The 18,319-nt window shown below is 52.3% G+C and overlaps 1 protein-coding gene across 5 annotated transcripts in view; it reads right to left on the bottom strand.

Annotated features, from left to right (window-relative positions):
• ADCK1 (aarF domain containing kinase 1) overlaps positions 1-18,319 on the bottom strand; it is a 152,838-nt gene that overhangs the window by 54,285 nt on the left and 80,234 nt on the right. For 4 of the 5 annotated variants that reach the window (XM_060620416.3, XM_078447954.2, XM_060620414.3 and 1 more), the window contains one exon: positions 15,453-15,656. The exons of the other annotated variant lie outside the window; for it this stretch is intronic. In XM_060620416.3, coding sequence (XP_060476399.2) covers positions 15,453-15,656 — 204 coding nt within the window. The remainder of the gene's footprint in view (positions 1-15,452; positions 15,657-18,319) is intronic. 5 annotated transcript variants of the gene reach the window in all.

Raw genomic sequence — 18,319 nt, 5'->3', positions numbered from 1 at the left:
ACTGGGACACGGCACACCCGTTCACTACACGTTGTGGCGGCTCCCATGCTGCCATGGCAGAGGTAAGCAGTTGTGACAGAGACTGCCTGGCCTGCAAAACCTAAAATATTTACTAGCTGGCCCTAGGGTGGGCAGAAAAACGACCCCTCCCCCCCAAAGATGTCCATGTCCCAGTCCCCAGTAGTGTGATTAGGTTAAGGATCTTCAGATGGGGAGAGCATCCTGGATTACCATGTGGGCCCAATGTAATCACAGGGTCCTTATAAAAGGGAGGTGGAAGGGTCAGAGTCAGAGCAGGAACTATGACAAAGGAAGTCCAGATAAAAGGGAGAGAGACTGAAAGACGTCACACTGGTGGCTGTGACGAAGAAGGAGCCATAAGCCAAGGAATGCAGGCAGCTTCTAGAAGCTGGACAAGGCAAGAGATTCCTCCCTAGAGCCGCTCGGAGGAATGCAGCACAGCCAACACTGGAATTTTAGGTTTTCTGAGCCACAGAACAGTAAAATAATACATGTGTATTGTTTTAAGCCACTAAATTCACACTAATTTGTTACAGCAGCACTAGGACCCTAACCCAGGCCTCTACGGAAAAAGTTTGCTGACCTCTGATGCAGCGCATTAGCCTAACACTCTCAGTACAGCAGTTTCATCCTTTTGTATTTCCCAGGGCGGTGCTGAGGCTAGAGAGCTGGGGGGGTGAGACAGGAGCTGCCCTGGCAGTGTGGAAACACAGGTCACATGTGAAGCCCAAGCTGAGGCACCAAGAGGACACATCATGACTCTGGTTCTGTGCCAGGCAACACCCAGAACCGGTCCTGTTCCCCCACACTGGGGCAAGGGGCCCTCTGCTCCCCCCACTGCCACGTACACGCTAGTCCGGCCCAATCCTAAAACCAGCCTGGCTGAAAGGATAGCCTCCCCTCCTCCCAAGAAGTTCAGTTTGCTTTTGCTCACGAGAAACCACCAGTCATCAGCTCACACCAAAAACCGAAGACCAGCGGGGGCCTGGGGAGACTTATTCCAATAAATAAGCAGGAGGCACTCCAGTTGTTGAAGTAACAGCCTCTCCTACAAACCCGGCTATGGGAAGACACACACACACACACACACACACACACACACACACACACACACACGCACACACTTAGACCTCTCCTTAGATTAGGGTGCTGATGACTTTTTTTTAAGTCTGGAAATCAGGAACCCAGTGCTGGGCACAACCTCTCAATGCTAGACCCCAAATCACTTAGTCCCCCATGGACCCTCCACCAACTCTCTGACCACCGACTCTTAAGGAGAGAGGGGGCCACTGTGCAAAGCCCAGCCCCGCAGAAAAATCCTTCCCCAAACTGCCAGCAGGGTGACCTGCCGATACTGCCCCACCAGCCCTCTCAGCACCGTGTCTGTTCTCAGACAGCCCCCAGCGTTCTTACCAGAGCCCTTGGAGCCGCTAGTGGCCCTCCCTGCCCCTCAGCCCCTCCCCATTTAATTCTTCCTTGAGTCCTGCTGATTCAGTCTCCAAATTATGTCTGTCCACTCCTCCTCTGTCACTCTTGCCCAAATGACCACAGTGCCTTGTAACTCTCTCCCAGTTCCACCCCTGGCCCCAAGTAGCCACTGAGGACTGGACTGTGCCACTCTCTGCACAGAGCCCTTCAGTGGCTACCAACCACGGATCTCCTGAAAGTGCCTCACACACGTCTCCAGCCACATCTCTTGGTGTCTCTCTGCCCTGCCGCCACCACCCCTTTTCTGTCCCCACACAGATCCATGCTCTTTCCTACCCAAGGGCCTCTGCATTCTCTGTTCTCTCTGTCCTACCCTCCTTCCCCTAATTATCCCTGGTCCCAGCTTAATTGCCACTGAGTCCTTGGAAAGACCCCTCCCCCAGACCCCCAAATTCAGAGCACCCTATGCTTTTCTCTCGTGGCGTTCATCACAAGGGTCATTAAGTTTTTATTCTTGTGATCGCTTGTTTAACATCCGCTGCTCCCCTACAACTAGAGCCTAAGCACCAGGACAGCAGCTTGTTCAGCCATACAACCTCCAGCACACACACGACAAAAGCTCAATAAACATTGGCTGAGCCAATAAATGAACAAATGGCTAGTGAAGGCTGCGGAGGGTCCAAACACATGACTGTGGGACGACCAAGCCGTCCAAGCCAAGCACCTGCCCTCACCCAGCCCAGGGCCCCACGTTTCCAGCCACAGGCCCCTCGGGTCTCACTCTGGCTTCAGGCACCTCCCCAAGGACGACATCCTTAGTTTAGGCCACTCCACCTGCCCAAAATGCCCTCTCCAGGCTTTTGTGTTTGTTCTCCTTCTGAGAACACTCAAGTCCTACTCAGGTTTTGCCTTCTCCAGAAGACCCCAATTCACCCCTCTCTGCAGCCCTATTTGTGGATTCCAAGGACACTTCTAAAAGCGGTAACCCAAACCTCAGGTGACTTTCATCTCATCCTGACCTCCTGCTGAGCTATGTCTCTAGTGCATTCTGTACCTAAGCTCCTGAGCTGTCAGAGTTGTGTGATGAGTCAGTAACTCAACAAGAGCGGCTACACAGCACCTTCCTGACTCTCCCGCCTCGGTTGTACTTCCGTGCAAAGATTTCTACCCTCTGAGCGAGCAAACTGGGGTTCCCGTCCCACCTCTGCCACCTACCAGGCCCATGACCTTAGGGAAGACGCTCAGCTTCTCTGGGTCTAAACTGCTCACTTTTACAAGTGAGGGGGGTGTTGGGGTACTTGGTCCCTGACGACTTTGCTGATTCTGTGATCCTGTAACTCTTACTTTCCCATGCTGCACTCCCATGATTGTGCCCCAGCCCACACCAGCCTCCTTCCACACACACGCTCCAACCTGGCTGTCCACCTGGAGTCAGCTGACCCTTCCCAGTGACACACAGAGGTGCACTCACACACAAGGAGCCACCTCCAAAGTGTCACAGGCAAGGCCACTGACGGGCTCTCCTTGAAGCAGGGCCCCCCACGCAGAAACCACCCAGGAAGCCTAACCTAGGACATCGGCTTGCTCCTGAAGCCCCATGAATAAAGAAGCAGGCACAGCTGGCCTATTCATAATCAGCATAAAAAATTGATTAGCCCTTTCCAGATTAAACATTATTGTTTCAACGATGAACATAAATCAGCCAGATGTGGATGGCTTGCTTCTCTCTGCCACCAAGGAGCTGCGGCAGGTAGACAGTGCGTGGGGCCCCAGGGCAGTAGGAGGAGATTAGGGGTCCTCCCTAGAGAAGGGCCCGGCTCTCAGGAAGTACAAGGGAGAGCAGACCACTCCTCACCCCCGTCACCGGCCCCCCACCTGCAAGCACAGAGGGGCAGCACCTTTTCCAGAGGAGAAGGAGAAGGACCAAACAACCTCACTGCATGCTTCTCAGAGCACCTCCTCAGCCATCTGATTGGTGAGGCAACACAGCACCAGGGCCAGCCTGGGGCTGAAGGCAAGGTGGCAGGCTAGTGTGCCGGTAGGGGAAAGAGCGTGGCCCTCAGAAGCAGGCTGGGTCTCACAGGCCCTTTGGCGTGTGTAGCAGCAGCCTGTGTAACTGAAGCACGTATGTCCCTCCAGTCAGAGACACTCAGGTTCCATTCCCAGCTGAGCCGCTGTCCTGCTATGTGATCCTGAGTAAGTCACTTAGTATGTCTGAACCTTATTTTTTACATCTGGGAAGAATGGGGAGAGGGATACCTGACTGGCTGAGCTTCTGTGAGGACTAAAATGAGACTGTGTGTTTGAAACATCTAAACACATGTTAGGGAAGGAGAAAACGGTAAAGAAACAGTTCCTTGACCTGCTGGGGCTCCCCATCCATCTGTCCCACCTCCCACTCAGGAATTCTGGGAGAAATCATAAACTGCTAGGACACAAAACCTGGGGAGGCCCAGGTCCCCTTATAAGGAGCAACAGAACGCAGGGGTCAGGACCTTGGGTTCTGGAGTCAGGCCTGGTTTTGCTCCTGACTCAGCCTTGGATTTCTGTGCAACCTCAGACACATGACTCAACCTCTCTGGCCTCGGCTTACTCGTCAGTAAAATGGAGATAATAGTACTCTCGCAGGGCAACCGTGGGGATTATAGGAGAGGGCACTGCACAGTACCTGCAGTGCCCGCCGATTCCTTCCCATACTACCCCCTGCTCCCTGCTATACTTTCAGTATTTGCATCTGAGCCAGAGAGGGCTCTTTCTCCATAGCTGCAGGAATTAACGGCCCTCGGGAGCAACCATCACCATGAAGTTAGGATGCTGGGGTCTAAACACCCAACCTTCTCTCTTGGCCCTGGAGTGGGATGACTTTTTTTAATTTTTATTTATTTTTATTTTAAATAGAGAGAGGAAAGAGTGCACACAAGCAGCAGAGAAGAGCAGAGGGAAAGAGAGAGAGAGAACCCCAAGCAGGCTCCACACTCAGCAAGGAGCCTGATGTAAGGCTTGATCCCACGACCCCGGGATCACAACCTGAACTGAAATCAAGAGTCAGACACTCAGTCAACTGAGGGGTGGGATGATCTTAAGGTGAATGTTTGCCACTATTTCCCAGTGTCCCCACAGCTAGTTTAAGGGCACACAGTCACTGGCCGCCTTCTCTTCCCTGAACCATGTTCCTACTTCCCTACTGGCTGCACCCGACCTTCCCACAAAACCACTTCCACCAGAATCCTTTCCTCGGAGTCATCTTCTGGGAGTGCCCAATCAGGATGGGAACCCAGTTGAAGTTGATGATTATGTGCCTTCTAAGGCAGTGCAGGACCTGGGGTTCAAATCACTGCTTCTGCCCCAGCCATCAGCAGTACAGACAATCCTCTGGCTCACTTGGACGTAAGGACAAGGCATCAGAACCACAGCAATCACATCCACCCTGCCCATACTGCCAACCTTAGCCCCGAACAGCCTGCAAGAGGAGACCCACTCCCCCTCCCTGGAGAGGAAGGGAAGGCCACAAGTTCTATTCAAGGAGAAGATGAGGGCCCTGCGGTCTGTCTGGCAGTCCCAGAAGACATAGGGTCATCTGTCAGGGAAGCTCCTTCAAGAGCAGTGGCTGTGGCAATGATTCTCTGGCTTGTGGCCTCCTGACCCACGGCCCAGCCTGGGACGCTCACACTGAGCTTCCAGGAGATGGCAAGGGGAGAAAAAGTGGCCATGCCCCAGCTCTGGGAGACAACTAACATAGCCTCAAAAAAGGGAGAGTTCACCTTTACCAGATGTGGAAGAAGAAAAAGGCCTCCATGCACAGCTCCTGCCTTGTACCCCTCAAGCCATCCTGCACGATTGGCTGACTCTGCCCGAAATCAGCCGTGGAGGCCTGCACACTCATGCACATGCACATGGAAACTATTAGTTGATATGACTTAACACAGGTTCTAAGACCTGGGGCCTGCGGTGACTCCCCAAAGCCTGCACATCAAGATCCAACACCCGTACGCACTCTGTTGCCCCCCAGAAACCAGGCCCTCCCCGGGGATAGCAGATGCATAGCAAGAGGGGTGGGCCAACACAGTGGGGTGGCCAACTGTGAGCCAACACAGTTCAAAACTGGTTCCACCTACTTTAAGCTATGAGACTGTGGCTGTTACTTAACCTGTCAGGGCTTCTGCTTCCTCATTTGGAAAACTGGAATGGCCAAATCTACCAACCTTGCAGGGTTAGAAACTGTATCTGTAAAACATCCAGGCATGTGTGCTACACAGCACGTACCACACAAACAGAAACTCTAACATCATCATCCGTGGACATGAACATATTTTACACCATGTTCTGCCTTGCTGCTTCCCACCCCACCCCACCGGTCACCTTGGGGTTTAAATGAGAGGGATGACATCTTCTCATGGACCCCACCTCCTCTAACCTCGGTGATTTGGTCAGAGAATGGACATCTGTATTTGTTTCTCAAGGCTACCATAACAAATCACCACGAATGCGGTGGCTTAAAACAACAGAAATATACTGTGTTACAGTTCTGGGGGTTAGAAGTCTGAAATCAGGGTGCTGGCAGGACTGCATTCCCTCTGAAGGCCCCAGGGAGAAGCCTTCCTTGCTCTTCCTAATTTCCAGCAATCTTCACTGTTCCTTGAGTTTGCAGCTGCACCACTCAAATCTCTACTGCCACTGTCACATGGCCTCCTTGCAAGGACACCAGTTGTTGGATTTAGGACCCACCCCAATCCAGTATAAACTCCTTAAGTTACCGAATGACAGCTGCCAACACCTCATTTCACATTCTCAGGCTCTAGGTAGAATAGCAATGGGGTCCAGAAGTGTGGGGGACATGAAGTAACCCAGTACAACACTTAGGCAGAGTCCTGATCCATAATTTCATAAAAGGAAACTGGGGTTGTGGAGTGTGGAGTCCCTGCTAGGGGCAAACCTAGGAAGAGGTGAGGTTGAGAGACGCCAAAGGCAGCAAGTGAGTCATGGAGGAAACCAACTGTAAGCGAAGTTGACCAGCAGGATGAACATGAGAATATGAGCGACAGAGAGGAGTGGAAGAGCACCCCAAAGGCCCCACTCAACCCCGTCCCTTCCTAAACCATGGGTACAGGACACACTAAGTCTGCCCTCTTGCCTCGGCTCGTTCAAGTTGGGGTTCTGATCCTCGTGACCACAAAAGCACTAATGCCTCCATCTATGACAGCTTGATCTGCGGCCTCCAACTATTCCTATGATAAAGCCATCACCTCCAGGAGTTAACCTCCAGAATGTGACCTTATTTGGATATAGTGTCATCACAGATGTAATTAGTTAATATGAGGTCACACTGGCATTGGTGTTGGGGGGGGTCCCTAATCCAATATGACTGTGTCCTTATGAAGGGGGGCAATTTGGACACAGAAACAGACACGCACACACAGGAAGAACACTAGGCGAGCATAAAGGCAGAGATCAGGGTGGTACTTCTCCAAGCAAAGAATGACAAAGATAGCCAGCAAACCACCAGAGGCTGGAGGAAAGGCCTGGAATAGACTGCCCCTCGCAGCCTCAGATTGAGCCAACCCTGCCAACACCTGGGTCTCAGACTCCTGCCCAGCAGAACTGAGACTACGGTTCCTGTTGTTTAAGCCAGCAGTCTGCGGTGCTCTGTTACAGCAGCCCTCGTAATCTAACACACCCCCACCCAAAGGGCCTGCCATCCCGCCCTGCTGCTCTCTATGCTTGGGCACCTGGAGCTGTGCTCAGAACTCACCACCCTCGAATGGCCCCATCCTTTCCCTCTGCCAATCTCACTCATCCTCCGAGGGCCACCTCCCCCAAGAACCCTCTTCTGAACTTCCCCCTGAACTTTCCCTGCATCAGCCCCACAGCTGAGTGCTTAATTGTTCTCTAATTACTTCCTCTGTGAATTGTTCTGTCTGCCCAGCTTTGGGAGAGAGGGAGGGTGGAACGTGGCTTTGACATATTCTAGATCCCCCACAGCATTGGCAGAGAGGTAAGTACCTATCAGCTGCTCAACAAGTCTGTATTTTCTGAGCGAGCAAAGCAGTCAGTGGTGGGCCCCAACCTTCCCGAGTCTGTGAACGGGGCCACCATAAGCTGAGGCAGTTTCTCCAGCAAACAGCCCAACACAGCAGCTAAGCGGAGGGTCTGGGTCTGGGCACCACCCTGCAGGTTACACCCCAAAGAGGGGGACGTGCCGCAAGCATGGTCTGCAGATTGAAGGGGAACAGTGAGTACGCGGATATGATCATCCCAACCACCGTCAGCGGGAAAGCTGGCTGAAGGATACAAAGAATACCCTAGAATCCTCTTACTATGATGGATCAACTTATGAAAATAGAGCTTCCTAAAGTCCACAGGAGACTCCAAGGTCCCAAGGAGGTGAAAGCCACTTGAGCCCCTCCACGTTTCTTTGCCAGCAAGACCAGCCTCATCTCTGAGAGTTGGTCGTCTCACTTCCAGACAGTATGCTCCCAGCCCTGAACAGAACGAACAGTCCAGGAGGACGAGCACTGGATCAGGAGTCAGGAGGCCTGGGTTCAAGTCTCGCTTCTCCCGCCACCCAGTTGTGCCACTCTGGGCCAGTGACTTCCTGCTCTGAGCCCCTGTTTCCTCACCATTGAAACACGAGGGTTGGATGAGGTGACTTCTAAACCGTTACAACCCGGGAGTTAGTTACTCCCTTGGGTCACCTTCATCTAAGGCGCTTTGCCACTGAACAATGAAGGCCAAACAAGAGGAGTCAGTGTTTGTCAACCCCAGTGGGGTGCTGGATGTAATCTGGGGGTCCCAGTCTCCCTGCTTCATTTTGTCCTCACAACTGCTCTGCAGGTGACAACCAGAGCTAACAGCTGCAGGATTTACTGTGCACCAGGCCCCGCCCCCCAGATGGGCTATAGTTCTCAAGCCCTGTCATGACCCTATTAGTGAGCAGGTTCTCTTATCCCGGTTTACAGACAAGGGAACTAGACTCAGAAAGAACTAACAACACAGTTAAAGTCGGTAGCATTTAGGATTTTTGCAAGGCCCCCTGCCTCCAAAGCCTATTTTATTAACTATGAGGCCATACTGCCTCAGAAATGACCCTTTTGTTCCTTCCGGAAGCCAGACCCTGCCCTTGCCCTCACCCCGTAGTTTAGATAGCCCCAGACATGCCCTCACACAGCCCTCCACAGGCTCCCATGGGTACGTCCCAGGGGGCTATGGAAGGGAGACCGAGGCAGGAGCAGAGCTGACCACCCTGAGGACTCTAGGACCCATAACGCCATGCCATGACATCCCGCGTCAGACAGAGTGTCTCAGTGCAGGTAACAACCCATTACTGAGCACCTTTGCTGTGCCAGGCACTGGACAGTGCTCTGAGAGGACCCCAGGATGAGTGGGAGGAGACCACCCACCCCAAGAACATAAACCCAGCACTGAAATGACCAGACACAAGTCAAGTGCTCTGGATTCACAGTCCAACCTGGCTGAGGAAGCCACCGAAGGCTGCAAGGGGACAGGGGGACTCCAAGTAGTTCTGCAATTCAACTCAACCACACTTACTAACACCTACTATGTGCAGAGTCCACACTAGGCCCCATGGGAGGTTCAAGATGGGAAAGCAGCCCACCTGAATGCAACAAATAACTGCATAAGAGCTGCGACAGGGGACGGAAAGTACTCAGGGGGTATGTGAGGAGGCCAAGGTACAATTTCACTGGAAACTGTACCTCAGTTTCCCATCTGTAAAATAAGTAATAACAGTACGTCTCTCAGAGGGTCATAGTGAGAAGTAAATTGATGTGTGTGGAATTTCTGAGGCAGTGCCTGCCCCTGGCAAGCACTCAGGGTGTGTGTGTGTGCATGTGTATGTTGTTGTTGTCAGACCCCGAGCTCAGAGGATGAGAAAGAGCCTAGTGACTTAAGAAGGGGATGAGAGAGGACAGACCCGGAGTGCATGGAGTGAACCCCCACAGCGTGTGGCCAGGGCGTAGCCGTGTGAAGACGGGAGCAGGCCATGAGGCTGGAAAGAAAGCGGGGAGCAGCTCCTGACCTGCTCTCTGGGGGCTCCATTCCACTGGCTGTGGAAGAGCCATGCAGAAGCTGTCCAACAATGGGCCGAAGGTGCCTTGGAGATGGAGCGGGGTCCCAGGGAGGAGCCTCTCGGGGCAGAGGTAGGGCAGCACTCAGCGAGGAGGCCGGGGCCAGGAGGCCTGGGGAAGAGGAGCCACCACCACGGCAGCCACCTCGGTCTCTCCCTCAGTGACTAATGGCACACCATCCGTCCCGGCTGACACTAATGCTTCCCGCCATCCATCTCCTACTCGTTAAATTACCATTTTATGGCCAAAATCTCTCTCTCATAATTGATAAAAATCTCCTTTTGATGTTCAGCATTATTGGGGGGAAAATGTTTTTTTTATTCTTCATTATGTTTTCAATATAAATGTATTTTTTATTGAGAGCTGCTGGGAAGTCTGGAGGAGGTGACTCTCTCCCCCTCGCCCCCCAGTCCTCCCCACACGCAGCTTTGTGGCCACCAGCTCCTTCTGTTCCACTCCCAGCATGCTCACACGGCAGCCGTCTTGGGGATCGTCTGGGGAGACAAAGAAACCAGACGCCGGAACAAACAAAGGTTGTGCTGAGGGCCAAGAGGCAGCTGAAGCCCTCAAGGTGGCCCTCAGCTCCAGGCCAGTGGGGCAGCCAGGGGTGGTGAATCAGGGTGAGCTGGCCTCAGGCGGATCTTTGGCAATGTGCAAGAACAGTGGCGAGAGCTGCAGAGAGCGGGGACGCCCGGGGGCTGACACAGCACGTGGCCCAGAGGTGTGCTCAGTAAATATTTGTGAGCAAGTAAAAGAAGGACAGGGAGAAGGTGGATCAGCGCTGGAAAGAAGGCAGCAAGGAATATGACATGGAGGCATGTGTCACCGGGGGCGGGGGGGGGGGGGGGGGGGAGTTTTCTGCCAGCCACGGGTACCCCAGGTAGAATCGGCTCCTCTGGCCCCTCTGCCCATGTCCCTTGCCCCAGTCCAACCTAGGGCGTGTTTGTCCCTGCATCTGCCCACACCCAGCTCCTCCAGGACATGAGAAGCAGAGCCAGCTGCCATCCTGCAAGGAGGAGCACAGCACAGCCACCAACTCCTGACCCTGGGCACCTGTGGCTATTCCCATGTCCATTGTGTCAGCTTTAGGGACCAAGAGCACAACATAGATGCTACTGATGGCCTCAGGACACTGCAATGGTTGAAACTGCCTGGCTGAGCTTCCAGCAGCCCCCAGATTGGGGGTCACGGGGCAGTGCTCAAGAAGCCCAGGAGACAGGCTCCCAAGGCAGCCTGTGGGACATTTCTAACAGTGGAAGGGAAGGGGCTGACCAACAGGTGGAACACCAGGTGTTGATCACGGAAGAGAAAGAAGGATTCTACTAGCAAAATAGTATCTGGGACAGAGAACTGTACCAGCATCAGAAAACCTGGTTAAAGACCCAACGCTGCCATTTAATCTCTCAGAATCTCGGTTCTCACACATATAAAGCAGCCAGCGTAACACAGAAATCATTGCTAATATTTGCTGGCCATTTGCTCTCTGCCGGGCATGCTCTACATGTTCCACATCCATTAATTCATGTAATCCCCACAGGCATGTACTGTTGTTATCCCCATTTTACAAATGAGGAAAATAAGAGACAGAGAAGATAAGTAACATGTCCAAGGTCACACAGCCAATAAACCAGCAAGCAGTTTAGCTCCAGCCCACCTTCAAGACTCAATAGGAAGCTTGACTGTCATATGAAGGCAAGACCAAGGGTAGAAATGTTTGGTCCTGACTGAGGGCCACGTGGGAACCAGGGGGGTTAATTTTGTGTGTCAACTTGGCTGAGCCATGGTGCCCTGACATTTGGGCAAACTTTAATATTTTCATAAGGACGCTTTTGAATGAGATTCACATTTAAATTAGTAGACTTTGAACAAAGCAGACTGCCCTCCCTAATGTGGGTGGGCCTCATCTAATCAGCTGAAGGCCTGAATAGCATAAGACTGACTGCCTGGGGCACCAAAAGTTCTGCCAGCAGATGGCCTTTGGACTCAAACTGCAATATCAGCTCTTCTTGGGTCTCCAGATGGACACCCCCTCCAAAGATGCAGGACTTGCCAGCCTCCAAATCGCATAAGCCAATTCCTTCCAACTAATCAATCTCTCTTTACTTACACACACACACACACACACACACACACACACACACACACACACACACACCCTCTTGGCTCTGTTTCTCTGATGAAGATAGACTAACAGAAGAATGAAATCCAGCCCTGGCAGAGCTGCCACCTGAAGGAAGGGATGCCCGGAGGGGGTGCCTTTTACTGCTGCTCACACAGTTCTCCATGCACCAGCAGAGATCCCGCATGCAGGCATGCAGTAATGACAGGGGTCATCCCAGGCTTTGCTACTCACCATCCACGCCCATCATCCCCCCCACCCCGCCCCAGCCCTGAGGCCTCCATGGAAGCCCCTGCTGCAGTCTCTGTCCAGTCTCTGCACTGCCCCCACTCAGCACCCCCACCACCAGGAGCCCCTCACACAGGCCAGACGGCCTCCTGCCTCACCTCCCTGACTTCCACTTCTGCTTCTGCTGGTCCTCATGCCAAGAGCACCTTCTCTCTGCACCCCAACCAAGCTTGATAAATGATGGAGGTTCCTGGGGGAAGAGCTATTTTATCTCTTCCCTGAACTTTTGCTTACACCTTGAGCAAAGCAAGACAAGAACATCACCTTCCACCTGTTCCTGTAGGTTCATAAGAAACAATGAGGTATGCATTCCCCCACTTGATACACAGCGGTTCTCTTCCACGTTCCAGTGGCCGCTCTGGTCAGATGGTCCATCAAGAATGCCGATCTCCTATGACAGCCTTTCTCCCCAGGTACTATGGGAAATTATAAAACAAGTACGAGTCTAGATCCCTACCATGTGGAGCTCAGGGGTAAAAGACTAATGAAACACATGTCAGAGTGCACAAGCCAGACCCCAATCCCCCAACACCAGTACAAGCGGTGCCCCTAACAAAGGTATTTCTGTGCATCACTCTGGAAGCTGACCTCATTTCCTTCAGTCTCTCATAGAATTTTAGAGCTAGGAAAGAACCTAGCTGCATCCAAAGTTTCTAGAACTGTGCTTTCTTCACTAAATACCAGCTGTTTGGGCAACAAAGAGAGAGAGAAGGAAGGGAAAATGAAGGAAAAGGTGTCCAAACACAGAACTGCAGGCTGTTAGTGACTGCAGGGGGCATCTGAGGAGTCCTAGCCCAGAAGAGAAATGTGTAAGGATGGGTTGGTGGTCAGAACCCTGCCAGGTCCTTCAGCAGGAAGGAAAGAACTCCTGGGGACCAGAGAAGTCAACAGCTTGTTCAGGGTGCAAAGGTGTCAGCCTGGGCTCCTTCCTCTGCATGAATCATGCCCAGGAGAATAAGGAACCCAAGTCTCAGCCACCTGTCAGGGTTCCCCTCTGCTGAAAAGGGCCAAGCCTTCAGTACCTTTCCCTGACGCTCAAGCTCCGGCGCCATCTGCTGGCCAACGTCAGCACTGCACCTAGACCTACAGTCCCAAGGGCAGTTAGGAGACCAAGGTTGAGACCATTCCCAACCCACTCCAGACCCAAGTGACTTTGGAGACACCAGAAATGATGCCACCTCCTAGAGTTCGGGCTTCCAACTGCTTCCCAGAACGTGTCCTGCAGGACTTAGGCCTAACATTCAAAATAAAAGGGAAAAAGCAAGTTTCTTTCTGGTAATACTAGCTGAGAAACTTCTAAGACACAGACACAAAAAACATTTCTGAAAGATTTCTGCCAGACAGAAGCTCTGTTGTAGGAGACAAAGCACTGGTCTGGTAATCAGAAGATCCAAGGCCTCGTCCTGTCACTCACACGCCCCTCCCTTAGCTCTGTGGTCCCATCCCCACCCCACACATCCCTACGCCAGGACAGTGCCCCTTTATTCGCTCTCCCCTCCACACTGATGGCACCGGCTGCAGTGCAGAGATTATGCACTGCTCCAGAATCACATGTAAATCACAGGGTCCAGAAGAACTGCAAGTTCATGCTCATCTCCCACACCCTGCTGGGGGACCCCTCAGGATCAGCCCCATCTGCCTGGGAGAGGGCATGGACTGGTGTAAGGACACTAGTGACCCTGTAAGGCCTTTGCTGATGGGAAGGGTAGATACAATGAACCAGCACAGCCAGAACACTCTGGCCACCCCCCTGCACTTCAGTCTGAGATTTAGGGGCAGCTATGTAGTCTTTGAGCTCCAGGTGTCTTCGGAGCCCATCCAAGAACTCGAACCCAGACAGCAGATGGGGATACAGGACAGCCTTGGCTTCCTTTAACCACGTTCTTGAAACTGGGGATGAAACAAAGCTTTCTACTGAGGTCCCAGGGCAGGTGTAGAGCCCACAGTCGGTGGGGTCCACTCGGATATCTTCTTGGTGGGGAGAGCTGCTCCCCAAGAAGTGTCGTGGCAGAGGCAGGAGGAGGAGGGAAGTGCAAAGTGAGTGACTTTCCCCGCCCTCACACCCCCACACCCACCTACCCTGTTCCCACATAGCCCCTTTCCCCTCCCTCCACCCACAGAATGAGAAAGTGTGTCACCAGGGAACAAATGCCATCTTCCCAGGAGGGAGGAGGAGGAGGAAGAGGGGGAGGAAAGACTTCAATTGTGCGTCTGTGGGGGCCGGGGTAAGAAAGCAGAGGTTGCCGAGCTTCCCAGCTGTGAAGGACGCCCCCTCAGAACCGTGACCTTGACATTAGCCTGCCCTATTCAGAGGGCTCAAGACAACCTGTGGGGCAGGAGCCTCAGGCCACCATGCTCAGGACCACATGGCCAGGGAGGCCTAGAGAAGAGGCCCTGAAGATGCAGATAAAATCTTTTAAGGGGCGCCTGGGTGGCGCAGTCGGTTAAGCGTCCGACTTCAGCCAGGTCATGATCTCGCGGTCCGTGAGTTTGAGCCCCGCGTCAGGCTCTGGGCTGATGGCCCGGAGCCTGGAGCCTGTTTCCGATTCTGTGTCTCCCTCTCTCTCTGCCCCTCCCCCGTTCATGCTCTGTCTCTCTCTGTCCCAAAAATAAAAAAAAATAAATAAATAAAAAAAAAAACGTTTAAAAATAAAATCTTTTAACCCCATACATCCTTTGGCCAGCTGTGTGGGCCCATCGTGACTGCTGACACCCCAAACTTCTCGTCTCGCTCTACCCTGGCTTACAGGGGGCCACTGACCCGCTCTTGCTTCCCACTCCAGCCCTCCACAGACAAGCCGGCCTAGAAGGGTTAATCTGCTGCCTTCCCTCCCTTGCATCCGCCCCCACGAGCTGCCACATGCCAGCAATGATGCACTTCACACTGTTATTACAGTGATTTATTTAGTTTTAATTGGGGGGGTGAATCTCGTGCTATAGGAAGCAGGAGGCCAACAGCCTTGGCAAGAAGCAAAGCCATGCACAGGCCTGTGCCATGCCAATCTGGTCCCCTCTGCCTGGGGTATCTCCATCCTAACCTTGCTCCTCCTAGCTTGTGGGCTTGCTCCTGACTCTAGCCCTAAATCGGGTTTACCCTCCACTTAATCTCCACCACCCAAGCTTTTATCCCTCATCTGCAAAATGGGGTTAATGACAGGTAGGTACCTAACACTACTGTGAGGATCAGGTGAGATAATGCAGGGAACACAGCACTGCCATCCACACACAGTAAACCCTCCATAACTGATAGATATGATTAGGTTGCGCCATATGAATCCCATCACATTGCAGGGCAAAAACAATCACACATCAACTATTTCATACGGTTCAACCATCTTTTTCACTGAGGGCCACTGAGGTTCCTTCTCACCCTTTCGATTTCACTGCTGAAAGTTGCCACGAAGTATGTTTCCATTCCAGGGGTGAAGCCCCAGCAGCCAGCAGGGACAGCTCTGCCAGAGCCTTAGAAGCATCCCATCCCAGCACCCATCGCTCCCGGCATGGGCAGCTACCTCTTTGCCCAGGTCCTCACGGATGACCCGGCGGACCTCTTGCATGCTGCTCTGTGGAGCCTGGCTGTGCAGCACCTTCAGCGTGCTGGTATACTCCTCAGGCAGCAGGTAGTCCAGAGCGCCCAGGTGCTGGCCCACCTTGATGAAAGTGCCCCGGTTGGCACAGCAGAGCTCGCAGAGACGCCTGGCAGAACGGAGGTGCACCTGCAGGGAGATGGGCCAGGAACAGAGAGGTGTGAGTGCACACTGCCCACTGGACATTCTTTCCCTTTCCTGCCCCCACTGGTTGAAGAGCCTGATTCGCTCCGAGAGTACGTACACACACACACACACACACACACACACACACACACACACACACACACACCCTTCATTCACCTTCTGCCTCAATGCTCTCCTTTGGTCTCAGTACCTAGGGCCAGCAATTCTGACCTCATACTGAGTGAGGCTGGCCTCTTCATAGGGCCCGATGTGCCCATGCTTCTGGTCTTTTCTCCATCAAAACTTACCTGGCCCACGAACCAGAGCAGTTGTTCAAGGCTTTTAAGCAAATCTAATCTACTGATGATTCATTTGTGGATACACTGAGTTGATATGTTTGCCACCCAACCCTCAGACATACCAATAATACTATCTGTTTGGAGGTCTACAATTTCTAAAACATGCTCATACACATTCTTTCTTTTAATCCTTACGGCAGCTCAGGGAGTCAGGTATTGGTATATTTAAAAATAAGAAACTCAGGGGTGCCTGAGTAGTTCAGCCGGTTAAGCATCTGACTCTTGATTTTGGCTCAGGTTATGATCTCGTGAGATTGAGCCCTGAGTTGGGCTCTACACTGACAGTGTGGAGCTCACTTGAGATTCTCTCTCTCTCTGCCCCTCCTCCACTTTCGGGTGCTTGCTCTTTCTCTTGCTCTCTCTCTTTCTCAAAAATAAACTTTGGGGCACCTGGGTGGCTCAGTCAGTTAAGCGTGCAACTTCGACTCAGGTCATGATCTTGCAAGCCCACATCGGGCTCCATGCTGACAGCTCAGAACCTGCAGCCTGCTTCTGTTTCTGTGTCTCCCTCTCTCTCCGCCCCTCCCCTGCTCACACTCTGTCTCTTGCTCTCGAAAATAAACTTTAAAAAAATATTAAGAAATAAACAATAAATAAATGATAGAAATAAGAAACTCAGATGTTGTGCTTATACAAAAATAGCTAATGTAGCTAATAAATGTCAAAGGAAAATCTAGAAAACATGCTAAACCTAGGGCTCTTTTAACTCAAACTTTAGCAGGGGTCTCCTTTTTTTCTTAAGTTTTTTTTATTTTGAGAGAGAGAGAGAGAGAGAGAGCATGGGAGGGGAGGGGCAGAGAAGAGAGGGAGAAAGAAAATCATAAGCAGGCTCCATGCTGTCAGCACAGAGCCCAACATGGGGCCCAATCTCACAAACTATGAGATCATGACCTGGGCAGAAACCAAGAGTCAGACATGTAACAGACTAAGCCACCCAGGCAACCCTAGCAGGGGTCTCCTCTTAACTGGAAGAAAAGTTTTACTGGGAAGTGTCAGGTGCATGGAGCAGGCAGCTGGGCTGGTCTCCTAGGACAGGGCAGCCTTCAGCCTGATGCCCGCTGTCCTTCCAGAGCTGGGGGGTGGCCCCCGTTGGGGACACACTGGGCTATGTGTCCCCAGTCATCACCCCAGCTCAGCTGAAGGTCCTGGAACTGTGAGGTCCTGTCTTCCTGGAGCTACAGCTTCTGTGGCAGGATAGGGCTGTGGGCACACACAGAAGGTAAGGGAGCCCAGTGCCCTCTGGGAACCTCTTCCACCCATGCAATCAACAAAGAGGGAGTAAACATCTACACGGACTTACACTCTCTTGAGTGTTATGGAAGATGCCGACATAATTAAGCACATATTGGAGGCAATAAACCACCTGAGGAGTTAAATAACTTTTGGCAACAATGATGGAACAAACAGTTAAAGATCCTATATAGTTAGTTGCCAAGTGCATCGTACATAAAACTGTTACTTTAGAAATTAAGAAGAGAACACCCTTGTCCTAGCAGCCCAGGAGCCCATCTGCCCTGTTTCACCACAGCACAACAGATGCCCCAGACTCCAGGCACTGCGGGGCTGTGCCGAGACCCTTGTGGGCACCCAGTACTGGCTCCACTGGACACCTCGACCTCCCACCCCAATGAACCCTTGGGGAACCCTATATACACATGACTCCATCCCCCTACACAGAGTATGCCAGCCTTGATGTGGATACCTGGTCCAAGCTGGGCCACAAAGTCTTTTTTACCCTGCCGGGAGGGCACGGAAAAAAGGAAATTAACCCTAAGGATTAAGAGGAGAGAAAGCTTTTAGATGGATCAAAGGATCGTGGGAATGGGGTGGATTCTCTTTAAGAATTTGGAACTGGGGGCACCTGGGTGGCTCAGTCGGTTGAGCGTCCGACTTCGGCTCAGGTCATGATCTGACATGATCTTGACAGCTGGTGAGTTCAAGCCCCGCATCGGGCTCTGTGCTGACAGCTCGGAGCCTGGAGCCTGCTTCAGATTCTGTGTCTCCCTCTCTCTCTGCCCCTCCCCTGCTCATGCTCTGCCTCTCTCTGTCTCAAAAATAAATAAAAACATTAAAAAAAAAATAAAAAAAAAAAAAGAATTTGGAACTGGGGACTCAGCTGGCCAGTGGCACATGGGCAGTAAATCAATGCTATGGCTGGCCAAGGCCATGCTCAAGCCCTGGTTTTGAGGAAGTGAGAAAGAAGGCAAACTGTGGTCAACCATGGAACTGGGCATTTCTTCATGGTACAAAGGTCCAGGCTAGTGTGAACAATCATTCCCCAAATTCCAACCCAGAAGAAGAGAGATC

The sequence above is a fragment of the Panthera onca genome, chromosome B3 (assembly GCF_046562875.1).
Source record: "Panthera onca isolate mPanOnc1 chromosome B3, mPanOnc1 haplotype 2, whole genome shotgun sequence".
NCBI classification, from domain to species: Eukaryota; Metazoa; Chordata; class Mammalia; order Carnivora; family Felidae; genus Panthera; species Panthera onca.
Note: the sequence above shows the minus strand (reverse complement) of the source record. Positions and strands in the feature narration are given on the sequence as shown.